Below are 20,859 nucleotides of genomic sequence, written 5' to 3'. Positions count from 1 at the left end.
CCCTGCTGTGCATCTCGGGGCGGCTTCTTCGTTCTGCCTTTCCCTGTACATTTTATTTTTTAAATAATACGACTTTAAAAATAAGCTGCCAAGTTAATTATAATCATGATGATTTCAGAATCTGTATTGAAGCATAACATCTTTCTTTCATGGCCTTATGCTGACGTGATACGGTATATTTATTTCTGAATGAAAAGGAGCCCACACCCCGTCATCCTGTGGCATCGGACGGTCCCCTGATCTGCTGATCCAGCCTGGGCAGAGCGCGTAGACGCCCCTATTTGGACCCATTCCAAGGCTGACAGAGAATTATGTGTATACAACTGGTCTTGCAGCTCTGCCCCATAGTGTAAACTGATGTGGACAGTCTGCGATTAAAAATACCTAATAATGAAACATGATATGGGAGGTTTTCAGCATTTTAGTGATACTCTGATTTGGTTTTTAATTACCTGGTCATCTCATTGTTTTTTTGTTTTTTTTTGTTTTTTTTTTGCTTCTGATGTAATAGCCATTGAAAGTGCTAATAAATTTATTTCCATAGTATGTGTTATAAATAAAGATTAACCTAAAGTTATTAGCTTTTCCTAAAAGATTTACCCTTTGGTGTATTGAGTGCATATGAAGCAGTAGGTATAATCTTGTGCTAACTACACAGTAGAGGCATCAGCAGATTCCCCTGTATGGTTTTCCCTTTCAGCCTGCCCGCAGCTGGTCACAGGGGTAAAAACTGACAGCAATTCTTGTTTTGCAATTAATTAAACTACGGTTTCCATATTCAGTCATAGAACTTAATGAAAATATCGTTTCCAGAGAAAATGCATTTAAGTACATATTTAAATGTTGATATATAAATATGTATTTTGAAAAGTTAAAATTATCAGAAAATTTTATCCATGTTTCTTTAAATGCAAATTTAATGTTAAATAGGAAACAATTGCATTTTTGCTTTTTAAAAATAATTTTTATATAATGAATCTTTATGCATCTTGTGAAGCTAAGAACCTTGTTCTTGAATGAGTGTATCAGTAGTATGTTCTTCTAGAGAGTGTAACGTAGAAGGTGGGCGTGAGCACTTGCTGCTGGCTTTGCAGTTGTGTCAGTGACGCCCTGGTGTGCAGGACAGGTGCCCTTTCCTGACCAGCTTGCTGGTATTTATTTTTTGCCCAGCTTCCCCGTGATGGTTTTCTCCCATGAAGTTGTTTCATATGTTCAGAGTGCAAGTTTGACTTGTAATGTACCACGGAGATATATTCATAAAACTTAAAAAATAAATCCCTTTTTTTTAGTTTTTAACAAATTAAGTGATGCAGGAAAAAAGGTGGTTCAGTATTTAAAAGAAATTCTGTAGTGAAACTGTTTGTCCTGAGAATGGACTTTTAGTGAACATAATTACCTTCAGGTTTCTGAACTATTTTATTCTGGCTTCTTAAAGTGAAATTTGACATCTTCCTTTTAGGATAAGAAATTATTTTGTAGACATGTTAATTCTTGAATAGCTGCATCTCACAGAGGTGCGGCATGGCCCGCTGCTTAACTTCAGATGCCCTGGGGGGGGGACGCAGCTGCCCTGTGGGTGCTGTCTGGGCCGTCGCGCTGTGGGTGTCCCGCTTCTTCGTGGGTAATAGGTGGATGAAAGCGGTGTTTCCCCAGCCTACTACTTTTTGCATGTCAGAATCTAATCTTAAGGAATTTAGTTCTTATGATTCTTATTTTTAATCTTTTTTAAAAGCATTTTAAGAAACAAAAGAGGCTAATTCCTGAAAGAACTGTTTGGAAGTACTTTGTGCAGCTCTGCAGCGCGCTGGAGCACATGCATTCCCGGCGGGTCATGCACAGAGGTAAGCGAACTGCAAGCGCCTTCTCGTGTCGTTCGGAGCGATGCGGCTGTCAGGCAGTCTGAGAATGATGCACGGCATCATGCTGCCTCGGGTGATTGATTTCCAGAATATGATTTTACCGGAATGATAGACCTTTGAGTAGAGCCCTCCCTCCTTGGTTTTAAATGAGAATATTATTTTTCTCTTTGACTGTTCTGAGCATTTTGCTATTATGGTGGTAAAGACAAAAAGAAGAGACGCAGGAAAACAGTGGGACATGCAGAAGGCACAGGATACTGCTTTCTCCCCAAATGAACAATGTCTATTATGGCCTCTTAGATTGTTAATTTTCAGCATTAGCTCTTACCATATTTCTGATTATCTGCTGGTTGGGCAGTGTGTGTGTGTGAAGGTTACATCCCTAAGAAATTTATCCATGGATTTTGGGTGTGAAAAATTTCAGTGCAGTTTATTTAAGCACTTGAGATTTCTAAGGTCATCTAAGTAAATAATTGTATGCAAATAGAGTCACGACTTTATGTTTTATGTAAATATATCAGTAAATTAATATTTAGTAAGAGTTATCTAAAGTGGTATGAAAAGGACACAAATTTATATTCGTTAAATTTCGCAGAACTTTATTTGAAAGTGGGAAACAAAATGTGTTTTAAATGAAAGTAGAGTGACCGTGCAGCATGATGAGAAGCCCTGAAGACTGACAACTCAGAAATGTCAGGGTGTAGCAGAATTACTCAACATAAAGTGACTGGTTCACAGTTCAAACTGACTTTCGTTTTTAAGATACATTTAAAATTCCACCATGAAAAGTGGTCTTTAATCCCTTGAGAAAACCGGAACTAACACCATCTCCCCCGGATCCCCTCATTTACTCGCAGATATAAAACCAGCTAATGTGTTCATCACAGCCACTGGGGTGGTCAAGCTCGGCGACCTCGGGCTCGGCCGCTTTTTCAGCTCCAAGACCACAGCGGCGCATTCTCTAGGTGAGAGGCACACGGCGCGCCTGCGGGGCTACCTTTGTGTGTTTGTGCGTCTCTGGCTCTTAAATTCTAAACAGAACTTTAATCTTCAGACCCTGAGCAGATACCTGCAGCTCTCTGTTAGGTATGATGTGTCCATTCACATGACAGTTGGGTACCCAGGTGAACACTTGGTAAAAGAAAATGCTAATGAACAGATGGGTTTTACCTGTAAATGTGGAGCATTCCTTTGATTCTACATTTAATGACATTCAGATAATATGAAGAAAGCATATATTAAAGGAGGTCGTCACCTGGCCATTTAAAAATACTACAGTAGTTTGTAAATATTTATTTATAAAATCACACATACGGTTGTAATTACTACAGAGGGGAAACCTAAAGATAGTATTTGACTAATGAGGAAAAAATTCCCCTAAATTGTAAATAGAAAATGTATGTAGTTTTTTCATTCTAGAGCTAATAATAAAGCAGTACCTAAAATGGAACTGAATGTTGTTACTACATTATGTTAACAATAGAGAGAAAGTCATCCAGTTGCCGGGAAGAATTGGTGTTTAAGCTGAATCACTTAAAGGGGGTGATAGAGCTTCTCGTACAGCTCTTTGGGTCGTAGTTCCTCGTTGTCAGTCGAAGACGTGGCTATGATGGTGGCAACCAGAATTAAATAAGAATTAAGATCAAAATAAGTTGGTTCCAATTTAATGTGGCTCCATTTTTGGTGTAACAATTATATTGAAAACCACTGATTAAAAAAAAAATTACTGTTTTTAAATGTGAAATAAGCACTTTTAAATGACCTGGTGAGTAGCAAGTAAGTTATACCTCGTGGCCAAGTACTGTAGTCAGCATTTGACTCTGTTGCCTGGACGCTTGACATTTCTCTGACTTTGTTCCTGAGGTTCTGTGTGGCCTGGACCTGCCATTCAACTTTTAATTGCTGTAATCTGGCACCTGGTCCATTATTTGCTGAATGATGAAATTCTGGACCCTAATTTGAACAGTGTTGGGAAGGTAATACTTGACCCTTTCCACAGTTTGTTTTGTTTGGTACCTTATGGGCATAAAATTTCAGCTGATGCAAGTAATACTGTTTTTTTCTGTTCCTTTCCATCTATTCTTATAGAGATTTACAAATTTTCTGGGTCAGAAAATTTGATAAAAAGTTCCATAAGAAATGCCCACATTTGAGTAGTTGTTTAATAAAGTTTTGTTTGGAAGTTACAGGTCCCCAAAGGCCAACAGTGGAGGGTTCCTACGAAGGAGCCTAGTGCCACTGGCCACTGGCAAACACAGTCACCGTGCGATGGCCAGGAGGCTCGCCACACCCCGTCGGTCATGCACTTACAAAGGCTAGGTCGCCCTCACACCCACTGCACGCGCTCGTGCACACGTGTACTTCCTAAATGCTGCTCTGCAGACCCGCTCCGAGCGTGCTGTAGTCTCCTGGCCCTAAGGACCCAGCTTGTGAAACCCAGCTCTTGACAGTTTTGCCTGTCACAGTCTTGTACAAAAGTTCTAGGCAGGGTTTACAAACATATATGCATCTTCAAACTAAGGTGATATGTAAGTCTGAATTACATGATACAGAGAATATAATTTTAATAGACTTAATAATTCATTAGGAATTTCTAATTTCAGGTTTTATCTGAGTCAGTTCACTTTGAGTCGTGCAGTTCTATATATGTGTATATATATACCATATATGGAAAATAAGTGGGAATGCACATAATTATAGACACTCTAAGACACCTAAAGTAGAGCCATTGAGAAAATAACATTGGGACAGTTTTTGATGAATGAATCAATGGAAAAGTAACTTCTTTCACAAGTACTATTTTTCATATTGTTTTGAAAAAAGCACATTCTTAAAATTAAGCAAATTTCTTTTATTCCTTCTAGTCTTCTCTGTGAAGATGTTGACGGTTTGAGACTAAATCTCACTTTAGGAATTGAACTCTAGCCTACCAAGGGGGCTGTTTGGATCTAATAAAAGTCCTATTGAAAAGGATCAGGAAAAATTCTCTGCTAACAAAGAATATGTGTGAAATAACAAGGATAGAAGTCCTGACATGCACTTATTGTTGACAAGTTGATCCTAATTTTTACTTTTAAAGAATTATTGCCCTTGTATGTTAATTCTCATATTTTTATTTTTAAGGGCAAACTTAAATTATTGCTTCTAAGAGTGGTTCCAAAAAGCATTTGAAAATATGACCACCTATACAAATTTGTTTACAGAAAGTATGATAGAACTATAGGTTTTATTATATGTTGATTTGTTTTCTAATTTTATTGAGGATAAAATCTGTAGGGCATGATTTATCCATAGAGCAGGTCTAAATTTTAAGTTAAACTAAAAATAAATGAGATCTGTATGTAGTTCATAAAGAAAAATCTGAGTAAATTTACTTTAAATGAAGTGTATCCTGGAGCCAAATTTCATTTGACTTTGTAAAGGAGATGTTTTCAGGAATTTAACTTAAAAAGGCAAAAACATATAGAATTTTAGAAACGTCTTGTTGAAATTATGCATTTATACTTTCTTTTTCCAATATACATTTTATTCTTCAAAAAATCAAATAAAGAATAATACCATTTTCATGCTTATTGACTCACTAATAGGAATACACACTTCTCAATCTTCTGTATTTAACAATCCTTAAGAAATTGGAAAGCTTTGAATTTTTCAGTTGTTCATTTTGCATGTTGTTTGTTTCATTTGTTCCATGAGCAAATCAACGTTGTGTTGTCATGAAACAAGCCAGTTTTCAGAACCAATTTTTAAAACGTGAAAGTTTGTCAATGTAGAATAGAGTAATTCTTTGAATACAGGTCTAATAATTACAGGTACTAAATCTGATTTTGGATGTTGGGCCATGTTCAAATCCTCAAAGTTGGAAAAAAAATCCCAGGCCTTTATGTTTCCCTGCCGCTTCCTTGCTCCCAGGACAGGCCTTGGATCACAGCGTCTCTGCTTCCTATTGCTCTTCCGTAATCCGTGATCGCTTCATGTTCGGGCTGGGAAGACATTCTCCCTTGTTTCTGATATTCCTTGTGAATCAGTTTTCCATTCTTAGCAGACTTACTTTCCTCTGAGACTTTACCTGATCATGTGACTTTCCCCCAGACCCTTGATGGTTCCCTGCTGCCTAAAGGATGTCATGCAAAGCCCTCGGCTTAGCTGTCGGGGCTCCAGAGCCGGGAGCCTTCCCCTTCCCCGTTCTGTCGCTTGACTACACGGTCCTGCCTGTGTGCCGGCTGTGTTTTCCTGGGGCTGCGTTCCGAACAGGAGAGAGAGCGTGTTGTGGAGAGAATGGGAGGCATCTGGATTTACATGCCGATTGTTCTGCAGGACCTTCATCAAGCCATGACTGATTTTCAAAGGCTCAGTTTCCAGACTTACATATAGAAATAGAAATGTGGGCAATAACCATCCTATGTTGTTACCTCTAGTCAATACTTAACCTAATACTGGAATGAATGTAGAAATGTTTTCCAAGCACTGTGACAGGCTGTAAATGTAAGGTGTCTGTGCCACACTGTGGTGGTGGTGTGAGGTGCAGAATCCAGAGAGGGCAAGAGGGGGAATCCATGTGCAATTTGTTAAGTACCTGAACCAGTTAATTTAAAAACAGCTTTGATATATTTTTTATTAGCTATTTAGGTGCTAATATAGTGATTAGGAATGTGGCCTGAACAAGACAAGCCCTTATCTTCATTTCTCCTTGTGGCGGGAAGAAGGGATAACAGAAACACAGGAATCAGATGCCTTTCAGCCGTGTGACAGAGTGTGACAAGTCAGGGACGTGTTTTAGGGAGGGCAGTCAGACTCGGCCTCTGAGGGGACGTGGGCTTTGAGCTGAGGTTAGAGGGATGCGGACGGCCAGGGGTAAAGGGCCGGGACAGCAGTGGCTTCAGCCAGCCGAAGAGCAGCCAGGGTGAGGGGCGGACGTGGGATAGCTGTGCCCACGGGTTGCCGAGCTGTGGAAGGAAGGGTGCTGGCTGGGTGCAGGAAGAGCCTGCGCTCTCTTGGGTGCAGTGGCACCTCTCGTGAGGGGCAGCGACCAGAGCCCCGTGACCTGGGGTGAGGACAGCGCTCTGGCCCGTCTCCGTCTTCCTGAGGGTGATTATGCCCGGTGCTGGCTGCTATCAGCAGGCCCCTCTGCGTCCTGGGCTCTGTCTACCTTGAAGGCTTGGCAGGTACCCCCAGCACCCCTCCAGCCCTGGGCGGAGGCAGCACCCATGTTCTTTAGCCCAGAGGGCAGGCCGCCGCCGCTGCCTATAGTGAGACGGGCTCTGGGGTTTGTCCACCTCCGCCCTGTTCTGCACGAGAACTCAGGTTGAGTGAGGTGTCCACTGAGTGCCTCTGTACCGACTGCCACAGAAGGTGCCAGGGACACTATTGTAGGACGGTACACATCCCTGTGCATTTTGCCCTCTCTCCTTTCCTATCGTTCATCATTCTTGTAAATGTTACAGATGTTTGAAAGTTTGTTATATACGTGTCTACACTTTTTAAATTTATGAGGACATCTCTCTCCCTTGTCTAGGTAAGTGGCTTTCAGATTTCCTGGCAGCAACGCCACCAGCATTGTAAGCCCAGAGGAGCATAACCATATAATGAAGTGAAAGTTTCATGCGATGGTGTTTCCCATTACAACCACAGTGCACTCTGATGTTGTGTGTTCTGTTTTATTTACTAAAAATAATGCCAGTTGCTACCAAATTGATTTCACAACTTATTTGTGGGTTATGACCTGCAGTTTGGGAAACACTGGCATGTGTTCACGGTGCTTTCACACTGTTTACTTACTTAGTGACAGCTTCACATTGTTTTACCTACTTTTAGAGGTTCTCCTGACTTGCTGTTCAGTCAGTTCAGCTGGTCAGATGTGTGAGTCAGTCGCAGGGGGTCGGTGATGAAATGCACGCCAGATCTGTGCAGGTGCAAATCATTCAGCTCCCGAGGCTCTTGCAGATAGAGTGAGCTGTGGGTGCAGGTGTCCCACGCGGAGCCCCGGAAACCAAAGCAGAGAGGTGAATGGGCTACAGGAAGCGAGCAGGTCTGTGGCCTCCGAGTCTCGGCTCACCCTCCCGCTCTGCCGGCACCTGTGGGATTTTCCCTTTCTCTGTCACTCTTCTGATTTGTTGTTATTCACTTCCACCTGGAATTACTTCTTTCTGCTGTGTACATTGCTTAGGACCCTACGCGTGAAAGCGGTTCGCTGTCCCCCTGGATCTGTTGTTGCTGCTTCAAGGTTTAGAAATAAACAGGAGACAGGCCTTCAGGGTCCTGAAGTCTTTCTTTGTGACCATTCTGTCTACCAGCAGCTTCGGCTGATACCTCTAAAGAAGTGGGTCTTCTGACCTGCAGACTAAAACTTCCCAAACCTGTGAACCAGGAGCACAGCGGTCAGGGTGTCACTTGTCCCGTGTCACCAACGGCACATACTTTGGACACACTTCTTAGCTTACTCTGAAGTCTCTCTTCAGCAGATGTAAGTATTCTGACCCAGGGGCCACTTGTAAGGGATCAAGTCTCTTTACCTTTGAATATTTAAAATATAGTAGAATACAGGAAGTAATTTTTACATATCTCACATATATAAATTTTAGTCAGATCATGTCCGGCTCCCCTTACTGCCTGCAATGATGATGCAGAGGAGCCCCTCCTGCGCCTAGAAGGCAGCAGCCGCAGGGGGTGGTGGGCGAGCCCTCAGGGCACCTTCTCCCCCGATTTCTGGAGGGGGCGGTAGGGCCTTTGGGATCAGGACTCTGAGACCCTCTGTCTCGTGCTGACCTGACCACCACCCACCACCGTCCCTAGAATTCCTGGTCTTCACCCTGTTTCAGGTTCTCTTTTCTCCTTAGGGCTTAATTACCTTATGTGCTGGGTAACTTACATATTAAGCTTGGTGCGTTCTGTCTCCAGCTGAAGTGTGAGCTTTGTGAGGAAAGCTTTGTGCTTTTGGTTTCATGGTTTATCCCAGGTGCCTAGAAGGAGGCATCACATAATAGATCCTCAGTGAATGCTGATTAAGTGAATGGGTTAGAGACTGGCTGGCGCATCAGAGGATGACTTTGACTGACTGTTGGTAGCGCAGGTTGGGTTACGCTGCAGCAAGGGACAGTCCCCAGGTCTCAGTTGCTTGGCCCCACGTTACTTCTCTGGTCACTCAGAGTCCATTGGCGGCTGTGGGTGGCTGTCTAGGGAAGCGGCCCCCTCTGTGTGGCGACTGGGCTCTTCGGGCAGGTTCAGTCCTGTGTGACTGTCATACTGACATACTTTTTTGTGCTGCCCTGTGGGGAGGAGGGCATGGAGAATCACTTACTGGCTCTTAATTAGCTCTTCTGCTTGAATTGTAACACAAATTGCTCCCACTCCTGTTTTATTGGCCAAAAAAAGTCTGTGGCCATGCCGCTCTTGAGTGGGATGGTGTCATTTTTCGATGTGTCCAGGAAGAGGAAATCCAGAAACAGTGGATGTGGGCATTGTCCATGGCCCCGAGATGAAGGAAGGACGCCTCATTCGGCCTTTAATATGGTTTGTCTCTCTCTTGTCTGGACATACTTGTGGCTGTTGAGGTGAAGGGTGATGGATTCTCCTAATGGCGTGTGTGGTGGTGGTGGGCGTGGGAGGGGCCGTGAGGAGCCTCAGGGATCTCCAGGGCTGACCTGGGAAACTGAGCGGAGAGAATATCTAAAACGCCGAATGACTCGTGAGCTCCCCTGGGGTATTGTCCCTGGTGACCTGACAGAGACATCTGCAGTCATCCTTGCTGGGTGTTCTTGCAAAAGGACCTTATTTTGGTCAACTTTTAAAGCATTTATAATAAAAATTACTACTCATCAAACTTTGGACGCAAGCATGGGCTACGTGCTGCCGCGCACATGAGCTGTGGTGCCTCTGATTCAGCCGGGCTTCGAGGCGGCTGCGATGGTCTGGTGGCATCCAGTTAGTGAGCAGGCCAGAGCGCGTGTGGTTGCAGAAGACCCTGATTTCGTTCTTTATTCATCTTACAGTGGGCTCTTCTTGTGCATTGGATTCTCCTACTCCCTTACTCCCTCCACCAAGAAAAAACACTTCATCCCATCCCAAAACAATCTAGTGAGGTAGGAGAGGTCAGACATTGAAGCAGATACTTTCCTCTTCAGCCTCACGATGCCTCGTGTGGCTCTTGGCATGTAGTTCTCAGCACATTGGCTGGAATGTTCTACTCTCCCATGTGATGCATGAACTATGAACATGCATGTACCAGTTTCCTAGTGTTTTAGGCCCTCCATCTTCAAAGCCAGTAATGCAGGTGAAATTCCTCTCATACTTGGCTTTTTCTGCCCCTTCCATTGCATCTCTGCCTGATGATCCAGCATAATCGCCCTGTTTTAACGTCTGTAACCTTATTTTGTATAGCAAACACAGGGGTAACACAGGGGGCCATGGCTGTGGAGGTCAAAACTCTGCCCACCACACTCTTCCAGTAGACGTGGCAGTCACATTATCTTGTGTATCCCCATCTAAAGCCTGGTAAGGTGAAATTGTTTACAAGTCAGAGGTTTTAATGGAAATTCACACCGCTGAAATTAGGCACTTTATTTTTTGGACAGCTCTTTTGACAAAATACCACATTTTTATTGTAGACCTTTATAGCTGTTTTATTTATTACATTGTGAGGTACATTTACTTTTCAAGGGAGAAAATACCACACTTAGCATGATATAAATTTTGCAACAAGTCCTTTCGGTCATTACTGTTGGTTTATTGGCAGTTCTGTTTTTTAATATTTGCAAAAATTTCTTTAGTCCCCAAGGGGCTTCTGACTGACAGTCCTGCTTCGGAGTGGCTTCCTCCACAGACTGGAATAGAGGAGGGGATAAAAAGCAATTTTAATAAAGCCTAATTAGGAAAGTTAATCTATAAAATCTAGCCCCACCGTGTACTCCAGCGATCCTGTCAGTAGCTGGGGTAGTTACCTGCTGCGCAGGCAGATCTTCAGCCTCAGCGCTCACCTGCTGTGGATGGCAGTATTTGATTTGCTGTCTGCCTGTTTGCTCCAGGGAGGGAGAAGCCAGCCCGAGCCACTACTAATGCTTCATGTGGCCTCCACGTGTGTTCACAGTGTCCCGGAGGGGAGGGGTAGAGCATTTTCTTTCTGTATGTGCATGTGTGAATCGAGTTGTTATGTATGCTTCTTGTACATCCTGAAAATGAAATAGGCTTCTTCTAAGCTAACCAGGACTCTGTGATACTGATCCTTGTACGCGGTGATATTTGAAACCCCTTTGGGGGAAAGTGTGTTGTTATAGGATTGCTTAAACCCCCCCTTACCCTTTACAGGGAGACAAGCAGTCCCCTGGTTTTGTGATGTTGCCAGGATAGTGAATGCATGGCCATTATTCAAACCAGAAAGCAGAGTTTTCACACCAGAGTCTCTTGAGTGTACGGTTCATGTTTCCCACACCATTTCCAAGTGTGATATAGCCTCTGATTTCTGCTTGGAAAATTAGTGCCCTCAAGCCAGGCATTAAAACAGTTTCATTCTTGTGCCAAGTGCCACCTGTGGTCACAGCTCCTTCTCCCGCACCTCTGATGGCACCTCTGTTCAGCTTCCCCTGACTGGTACCGCTCGTCGGCCAGTGTGGTCTGGGCAGAAAGGGTAGCTTACGTCCCATCAGTACTAAGGCTACTTTCACTGGCTTATTTTTAACTGTCAGTCCCTTCCTGACTTAAATAATTGCTCTGGGAAGAAGCTGTTACCTGATTTTGAACTGCACGTTTAGCTTCTCAGTAACCATTAACCAGCATCTCCTTATGGCGATCAGAGCAGCCTCAGAGCAGCATGGTTTTCATGTGTAGCCCACGGAACCTGGCCTTTATTCCTGGGTTTTTATATGTACATGCCGACTTGCAGAAGGTTTCTCTGCTACTAAATTTGGAAAATACAGATTTTTTTCCCCAGTGGTCAGTTTTAATAATCTGTTCAAATGCAAGGGACAGAACTGCCTGGTCTAGGTTCCAGGCCCAAGCCTTACTTGTTTTGTGATCTTTGGCAGATCACCGGCCTTCCTACACCTTGTCTCTAAAACTAGATAATGTAGTGGCTTCACATGAAGCCACTTCAGCACAGTCCCCGTTTCTCCAACCCACGAGCCCCATAAGGTCAGGGACGCAAACCCTGTTAGCCTTTGATTCCCCAGCGCCTGTGACAGTGGGTGCCATACAGGAGGGTCTGATGAAGTCTGTTAAAGACTCGGAAAGATAATACACGGGTTGCATTTAACAGAGTGCCCGGAGCTAATAACAGTAACAGTAAAATTCCCTGGTTTTTCTCCCTCTGCATTATTAAAAGCTCTTAAATGTTACCAGAGTCATAGTGAAAAGATGACAGATTTTATTTTATAATTGTCTTTGCAGGAGAAATACTGATCCACCCTCATCCGTACTGTCTTGACCTCTGACAATACTCCTTAGGATGAAATAAGCTGGGCCTCTCCCCCACATAATTTCTGGGCTGACTTAAAAGCATGAAGGAAAGAGTGAAAGTTAATTCCTATTCCACGAAGTTGTGTGTGTCTGTGTGATTTTTAAAATCAAACTGAGGTATAAGATGACTGGTATCCTTTTAATTGTCCCAGTGAGGAATGTTCAAAGCTTTCTTTTCTGCACTTTGCTCTAATTCTACAAGAAAGAAGCAACATTTCTAAACTAAATTGGCTTGTTTGTGCTCTCTGACTTAAAACTCTTTACTCATCTGTCCTAGGTAATAGTTAAAAAAGGAATGCATTACCTTTTTTTCCCATTTCACTTTCTGTATGGATTTTTGTAGAGGGCTGTAGAATTTTAGAGCAGAAGAGATGTCAGGAGTCGTCTCATCCTTCCTGTCGCAGCATCTCACAGATGAGCAGAGTAAAACAAACAGAGAGAAGTCAAGTGCTCCTAGCGAGGCCGTGGCACAGGTGACACGTGAAACAGGTTTCCTGACCTCTGACTGGGTTTTCCCTTCCTCCCAAACAAAAAATAGCAAAACCCAGATCTAATCATATAAAAATACTTCAGTGGTTCTATTTTTTTTTCTCATTCAAGTCTTTTTCTCATTCAAGAATTTATGGTGCTAAATTTTTAGGTAAACTGTTGAAAAAATTCTGTATGTAACTTGTTCTGATAAAATGAAAGTTATTAATTAATTTAGCATATAATCCATACAGCATCATTTTAGCGGAAATTTGTGACTCTTAAGCATATTGTAGAATTTTGAAAATTGGTCTTCATTTTGTATAGGATGAATTTTAGAATGTATTTATTAATAGAGTATATACAATATAAAGCTTTTTTTTATACCTAGGTAATAGTTCAATGAATATAATGAAAACTTTTTTATATTTGAATGACTGTCTTAGTATATTTTAAAGAAAGGCTTGATAGCATTCTCAGTTTTTAGCAGTTCTCCCCTAATATCAGCCTTTCTGTTTTGTGCAATGTTATTATCTATTTCTTACTTATTTTCACTCATGTCAGGAGGTTAAAATGACATAAGTATCTGCCACAGTAAAATATATTCCATCGTACTCCTGGCCATAAATTCTCGAAAGGCAGTGGGGTCACGCGTCCCGGGTGTTCGGGCTCCTTTGCGGTTGGTCACTTGCACGATCATTTTAACATCCGATCATGTCACTCCACAGCTCTCCCTTTCCTGGTACAGCTGTTATAAGTCACAACATTCCGGAGGCAGCAGTAGTAAGAGACACAGCTGTCATGTAGTAAAAAAAACCATTTTTAGGAAATAACTATATATTCATTAAGTTTAAAATGTGCTGTGTTAAATGTATTACAGATTTTCCTGGGCATTTAAACTTTTCAACCTGCCTACTAGGTACAGTGGGCGGCACAGGGGGCTCCCACCTCTCCCCTCTGTCAGGCAGCAGGAGCCCTGGCCTGGAGCAGAGGCACGCTGCTGGTGGGGGGAGGAGGAGGCGGTAGTGCCGGCCACCTCGGGCCTGTGTTCAGTGGGTCATGAATGTATCCAGTTCATCGCTATGGTGCAGGATACACACTTCTCCCTCTTCTTACATAGTGATTCTTTTGGAAATGTGTCAGTCAAAGAGGTGAGTAGCATACTTAGATGTACGTTTTAATTTCTATTCAAGCTATGTGTAATTTTAATGTTAAACAATGTGCATATTTTGTATAGGGAGTTTGTCATCATATGAAGAAGAATCCATGTCTAAGTTTAAAGTACCAGTGTTAACCCAGGATGGCACTTTTGGTAACTACGTTTTTGGCAGGCCATTAGAAGAGGCTTTTTTCCCGTTAAAGTTCTTTCCGTGTTCAGTTTAGGTCCGTAGCGTCCGTCCCTCTCTGCTCCTTTCGCTTGTGGGCCGTCCATGGGCTGCTGTGTGTTGCAGTGAAGGTGTTAGGCTGAGGCTAATCTCTGTAAAATGCTGGTGTTTGTTCTCTTTCTCTATCATCAGTCTTTCACACTCACATCAAAACCCTGATGTATCAGCAGGTTCCCCAGAGCTGCTGGTTAAAATTACTTTTGCTTTTGGTAAACTCTGGACCTTCAGGCTTCTGTGTTTTCACGTGCCCCCTGTGGGTTCTGCGAAGCCTCTATGAACGTCCCTTGCTGCAGGCGCTTGCTTCGTGTCCCGGAGCCAGGAGCCTGGCGGAGGCTGAGTGGTACTGCGGCTGTTCCCCCCACCCTCCTTCAGTGGAGGGTGGGTGGCACGCAGTGATCGGGGCCGCTTGTGCAAATTACGGGTGAAACCTCCTTGGATGGAGGGGTGGATGACAGGCCAGTGGTCAGGGTTGCTGTGCAAATTACAGGCGAAACTGGTTGGATTCCCAAAGCTAAGAAAGCTTGTGTGTATCATACCCAGTAGCAGTACAAATTCTTTAAACTTAGCTATGTCTAAAAGTTTCCTGGAGTTTCAGATGCTGTGTGATATTGGTGAATTTACTTGTTTGTCTTCAAGCTAAATGCTGCAATTAGGTAACTTGTTTCTTTAAGTTTGTCCTATTAATTCATATCTGAATACCTCATGTTTTATTTTAATTTCTTTTATCTTCCTGTTTGTGTACCCTTTTTTCACTTCTTCACTCTCATAAATACTTCCCATTCACCCATTCTGAGGAGGACTGTCTTTATTAGTAAATACGGATTCCGGTGTAGATGGGATTTCTTGTGGATGCATGGTTTGTGATGTTTTCACCGTTTGCACACTATAGTTCCTGCACACACGATGCGCTCACAGCGTTGTTCTTTTGGAAACTGCCTCCTGCCTTTGTGGATCATGTATCAATTGTTGGTATGACTCTTCTTGTCACCTCTGACTGTACATCCCTGTTCAGTATTACGAGTTACAGTCTCATTAAGATTTGCAGCAAGTACATGGGGTGTTCTTAGAAACTAATGGAAAAAGGAGAATGCATTTCTCTCTCTGAGTTGCAGCATATTTTTGAAACTTTCCTCAAGCAAGTAAAATTCCTAAGTATTGTTTTCAAACTGATTCTCTCTTTTGTACGAAGCCCTGTGCTAATGACAGTGATAGAGCCATCTAAATTTGAGATTTAAGATTTTCACCTTGAGAGTCACTTAAATGTTTTTATCCTTCAAAGTATAATGTATATGCCTTTGTTTATTTTTAAATACTTAATAAATATTAGTTCTGTTAGCATTAATTATGTTCTATTAGAATTTTCTAAAATGGTCATAAAAAAGAGAAATAAGGATACGCACATCTAAGCAAACAGAAGACCAAAAACTGTTTGTTGTGTCTTGGCTTTGAAAGGGTCTGAACAGGAGCAGTAACTCAGACATCTTTCCAGAGATGCCGATGGCTTTGCACATAAGTTATTACATAGCCCTTTGATGCCCAAAAGTCTGTTGTTTTATTTCTTAAGTGACGGTAAGGTACTGATGATGTCTTTTGTAATTTTAAGAGCTACGACTGTCTTCTAAGGGATGTTTCTAAAGTTGAATATGATTTATTTATGCATACTTTACTAAATTGTTACATATTGCTATTTATATTCAGATAGCAATATCATTATGCTTATTTGGGCTATGCAAGCCATATTTTCTTAAAAATAAAGAAATGAAGCCAGTGTGAATCACTTAAAGTAGGTTTTCTTGTTAGAATCCCTTTTTTTCTCTCAAATTACCCTGAGCTTCTCCTTGGATTGATCAAAAGGAAATAAATTAAAGTGGAATCCACCACACCCTTTCCAGTATAGGACAGATGTTGTGTTCTGCTTAAGGGTCAGGGAGTAAAAAGGAAATGTAAAAGTTTTGAGTATTCTCAAAAAGCTTTTCTGATTCTTATGAATTATTTTGTTGACATTTTTTGAAATCTAGCATTCTGTGTGTAATTTCTTACCACAGCTGTTTCATTTTTATACTCCGCTTGTTCTGTTTGGTTTCCTTTCTGTAGTGGGTACACCTTATTACATGTCTCCGGAGAGAATACATGAAAACGGATACAACTTCAAGTCTGACATCTGGTCTCTTGGCTGTCTGCTATATGAGGTAGGTAATGTTGATAAATTCCATATATTATTTTTTTTACTTGTTGTAACATACTTCCCACATCCTTATAGTATACACTCATTTTTTTCTGGGTGGTGTCTAAGAATACCTTTTTAATTATGAAGAGTTAATTCACTGACTTAATGTAACTTCTTAATAGAATTTAGTAACTATACATTCCTATACATTTATCTCCTGTTATATATTTTCAGTGTTCCCTTCTGATGAAAATTTTAGTTTTATAATGATGTTTATAAACATAAAATCTTAACTTTAGTGTTTTTCCGCATATCTTATTTATAAAAATATACATTTCAGCAGCTATAAAATAACTTGCTTATCCACGCATAGTAGCAGGAGAGGTATGTATGATGGAATGGATTTGAATTTTGAAAGCATGGTAAATATCCTTATCAAATTTTTTCACTTTTATGTACAGTAATTCAGTAATTCAGATAGAAGGTAAATAGGTAATTCTTCTAGGTTATCACTCAATTTAGTTTCCCTGAGTAACAATTTATCTTGGTAAAACTCAGTACATACTCTCTCCTTTCCTACTGGTAATAATTTACCGAAGGAGGATGGAATCATGTAGGCAGATCCTTTGGCAAACATTGCAGTACAATTATTTGGGTGTGTAGGAGAAAGCATTTTATTGGCATGTTTTATATCATGTTACAGAGTAAAGATATTAGAGAATACTCAAGCTACAGTGACTGCTGTCATTTTATTCTTTAACTGAATGATAATTTCTAGGAATATAGGCTGTGAGTCAGAGCTGTTAATTAGTCTACATCTAATGACTCCTAATAAAATAAAATGGAGGAGAATAATACATGGAGTAATTTTCATATTTTATGTATACAAAGGAAATCTAAAGCAGACAGACAGAAACCAATGTATTTCTATTTCTTCCTCTGTATTTCCTGTCGCTTTTCTTACTGACTTAAATAAAATATATGATGAGATCGTCTGTTTTAATTACTCAAATGTCATGTGGAAGACAGCATCACAAGGTTTGTTTTTCATGTGTATCATGATCTTTACTGATTTGCATATTAAACTTTCCTTAATTTAAGGAATGTGAGATTATTTATTTTGTTTTTCCTACCACAGTGACTAATGACCACTTAAAAAGAAAGGATTTTTAAATGTTCTTAAATGACATCGCTAGGATAATTTTTAGGTACATGAGATCAAAAAGAGATTTATGCCCACTGTGTTATAGTCTGCTAATAATTTGTTATAATCCTGAACTGATTTGATATATTAAGTTACTTTTAGGTTTAAACATCACTTTGTGCACTCTAAAATATTTTATATGTTTTGGTAACCTTAGATTCTATCAGGCCATAGTCTGATAATATCAAAGTAGCATTTTCTTCTTAAATACCTAAAAATAAACAGCAAATTGGTTTCCGCTGTGGAGATTAAGCTTAGCAATGAAAAAGAAAGTTTAGTTGAGGGTAGTAAGTGTTTTTTTAGAAGTTTGTATAAATCTTAGGGCCAACAGACTCTAATGCCAAAACAATTCTTCACATTCTGAATTTGCCTTTGTAAGTCAGAGTGACCCATTTTTAAGTTTATTTAAGGTTGATCACCAAAATAAAAATTATTTCTTTGGACACTCTTCTGTCTATGAGTTTATGTGTTGTGGGTGATTTTGAGTTAAAGTATTTATCATGTTAACATTAGTGTTCATCTCAGTGCATTTTGTCAATTCCTTCATGCAAGTCATTTAGAAGAAGTAGAATTTCTCTAAAGACTTAATTCTCCTCTATGTTGTTGACCTTCTAGTTGTGTTTCAGTATAATGTTAATAGAAATAACCAGCAATTTAGCTTTAAAAATTGGCTATAACATCACACAGATTATTCATATGGTATCACACTAAGAATTTACTATTACCAATGAAGGAATAGGAAAGCTTTTTTGAGAATGTATTTTAAAGCCAGAAAATTAGACTTTCAAATATTCCTGAAACCTAAAAAAAAAAAACCTACCAGTACAGTTTTAATTGATATGCAACAGAGTAGACTTTACTAATTAAAATCAAGATGCTGTGCTTTCGCTACACAGACCTTTACATGGAAAAGTAGGTTTTACACATTCCCTTTATTGTTCAGCGCAGCGATTGCATCCTTACAGGGTTGTAGGTTGGTGGCTTACAGTTCAAAAAAAGAGAGAGCTGCCACCAGCCCCAAAGAAAGACAGTGGGCTTTCGTCCGCCAATACCCCCAGAATACTAATCAGGAAAGTCAGACCCTGCAGGTCAGGGAGCACGTCAGTCATTCTGGCGATCGTCTCAGTGTGGAGGATCAAATTAGCCTGAAAAATTCAGCTGCTGGGAGGAGAGGGCGAGCAGCTGTCAGGGGCAGCATCGAGATGCACTAATGAACCAGATGAATAGTGCAAAAGCTTGAAAATAAAAACAGGACAGTTGACATTTTTCATCTGTCAAAGCAGGAGATGCATGAAAATATACTATTCCTGTTTAACTCCTTAGGGGACATGCAGATTTTTTTAACACTCTGTAGTGTTAAGACAAAAGTACCCTAATGCACTAGCCTATGATAATGACTCTGTACATTTACTTAGGGGTTTTGCAAACATGGAGAGACCGTAGGTTATCTGGGCAGTGTTTTTTAAGGTGCATTTATAATAATCTGTGTTATCATAAAGGGTCCTCATATTTTAAATAAAAAACGTGATTATTGTACCTCCTCTTCTGGAAATTTCCTCTCAGATGGAGGGTTTTTCTGTTTAGGGCCATTCAAATTGTTTTTTGCTTTTTTCTCTTTATGTGGAACGGCTATTCCTAAGGTTGTTTTATGTAGGTTTATGCAGGTATTCTATAAAATACAGGCTAAGCACAAATGAAATCAAGCTACTTTGTGGGTTGGGTTTCCGATGCAGTCCCCTCCTCGTGTGAGGCTCCGAAGGAGTTAAACCCCGTCTCAGGCGCCAGAAGACAGATGAGAGCCATTTTCAGCTTGTCCTGTCCCCGCTGGCGCGCACTGAGTAGCACAGCACGGACCAGCGTGTTTCACACACACTCTGCCTGTCTGGGGAATGTACACATTGTCCTTCCAAAATCAAACTTATTAGCACATGTAGAAAAGGGTGACTGACTTTGGGGCAACCTTGCATGCTCCGTTGTATTCTTGCTGCTGTGGTTCAAAGATTCAGAAGGTTTTGAACAGAATGTGAACATTTTAAATTGAGTTTTAGTTGTGACCCTGCTCACCGCAGTACCTGCTCACATTGTAAATGTCAAGTTAGAACCTTGTCTTAAGATAAATTAAAATACAGTAATGCCTTTTTTTAAGTCATTCATTCTTTGAGTCATTTTTTCCTGCATAAACATCTCCTTTGGATGTCTTGAAGTAGCAACTATGACTTGTCAAGCTTTTGAACGTATTTATTTAGTGTTTTGAGACTTTATTGGAAGAAAAGAAGTTCTAATTCAGAAGTTAAACTACTTGAGGATCAGTTGCAACATTCAGATGAAAAGACATTTCTTTTTCTCAAAATACCCTTTCCCTGCAGAAACTGTTAGGCAAGACAAAATGCTGTGCATTCCAGTCTCTACACCATTGCTAGGTCACAGTTCAGTCTTAAGCCCAGTTTCGTTTTTGTTATGCTTAAACCATTACGTGGTTACGCCCCCCTTCCTCCACCATGCCTGTCCAGTCATGAGGTGTACTGGCCATTGGGTGGTATTACAGACACAGAGTCTTAAGTACTTCATGTTCTTTTTCTTAATGTTTTAATGTTGCATATGTATATAAATAAATATGTGTTAAGCATTTCTTCCTTTTAGGGAATTTTAAATGTTGAAAAAATAAGCAGAAATTTAACCAAGATTTTTAGAACTTGATAAATTCTCAGAGAGGGATATTGGTAAAAATCAAAATGCCCAGAGAACTTTATTTAAAGTATTTGAAATCAGTCTCTCCCCGGTGTAACGGGCTGTGCGAGCTCCCCGTCAGGGGCCGCGTGTGCACGTCGGTGTCACGGGTGTCTTGCAGATGGCCGCGCTGCAGAGCCCCTTCTACGGCGACAAGATGAACCTGTACTCGCTGTGCAAGAAGATAGAGCAGTGTGACTACCCGCCTCTTCCCTCGGACCACTACTCGGAGGAAGTGAGTCACCGTTCAGTCTGTGTGTTTTTCCTGTTGTTCATTTTACTAATATTTGCATTTTATTAAAAAATGTCCCTTTATCCAGAAATACAAATGACGAGTGTGGGTGGCAGAAATGGCACTTCTCATTCTGTCTTCATTGTCTTGGAGAGATGCTGCTTAAAGAGCTGACTGTGCGTTTCATGACGTGGAGCGGGGTACTAGTGGAATACCGCCCCCCGAGGTGCGGTAAGGGTGGTGGCTGACTCGCGGCATACCGAACACGGCGAAGGGCAGAGAGTTAGTGCACACGCCGGGCCCAGTCAGTCGGCACGTCCCGTGGCCCCTTCCGCAGGTCAGCGCCTCATTCTCACAGCTCAGACCAACAA

The 20,859-nt window shown here is 41.1% G+C and overlaps 1 protein-coding gene across 12 annotated transcripts in view; it reads left to right on the top strand.

Moving 5' to 3' along the window:
- NEK7 (NIMA related kinase 7) overlaps positions 1–20,859 on the top strand; it is a 120,467-nt gene that overhangs the window by 86,416 nt on the left and 13,192 nt on the right. For 11 of the 12 annotated variants that reach the window (XR_012123010.1, XR_012123009.1, XM_037004675.2 and 8 more), the window contains 4 exons: positions 1,733–1,841; positions 2,717–2,824; positions 16,253–16,347; positions 20,378–20,491. Coding sequence is in view for 10 of the 12 variants with exons in the window: in XM_037004675.2 (XP_036860570.1) it covers positions 1,733–1,841; positions 2,717–2,824; positions 16,253–16,347; positions 20,378–20,491 (426 nt within the window). In the remaining 2 variants the exon portion in view is untranslated. The remainder of the gene's footprint in view (positions 1–1,732; positions 1,842–2,716; positions 2,825–16,252; positions 16,348–20,377; positions 20,492–20,859) is intronic. The other variant, XM_037004678.2, reaches the window with a different exon arrangement.

The sequence above is a fragment of the Manis javanica genome, chromosome 11 (genome assembly GCF_040802235.1).
Source record: "Manis javanica isolate MJ-LG chromosome 11, MJ_LKY, whole genome shotgun sequence".
Lineage (NCBI taxonomy): Eukaryota > Metazoa > Chordata > Mammalia > Pholidota > Manidae > Manis > Manis javanica.
Note: the sequence above shows the minus strand (reverse complement) of the source record. Positions and strands in the feature narration are given on the sequence as shown.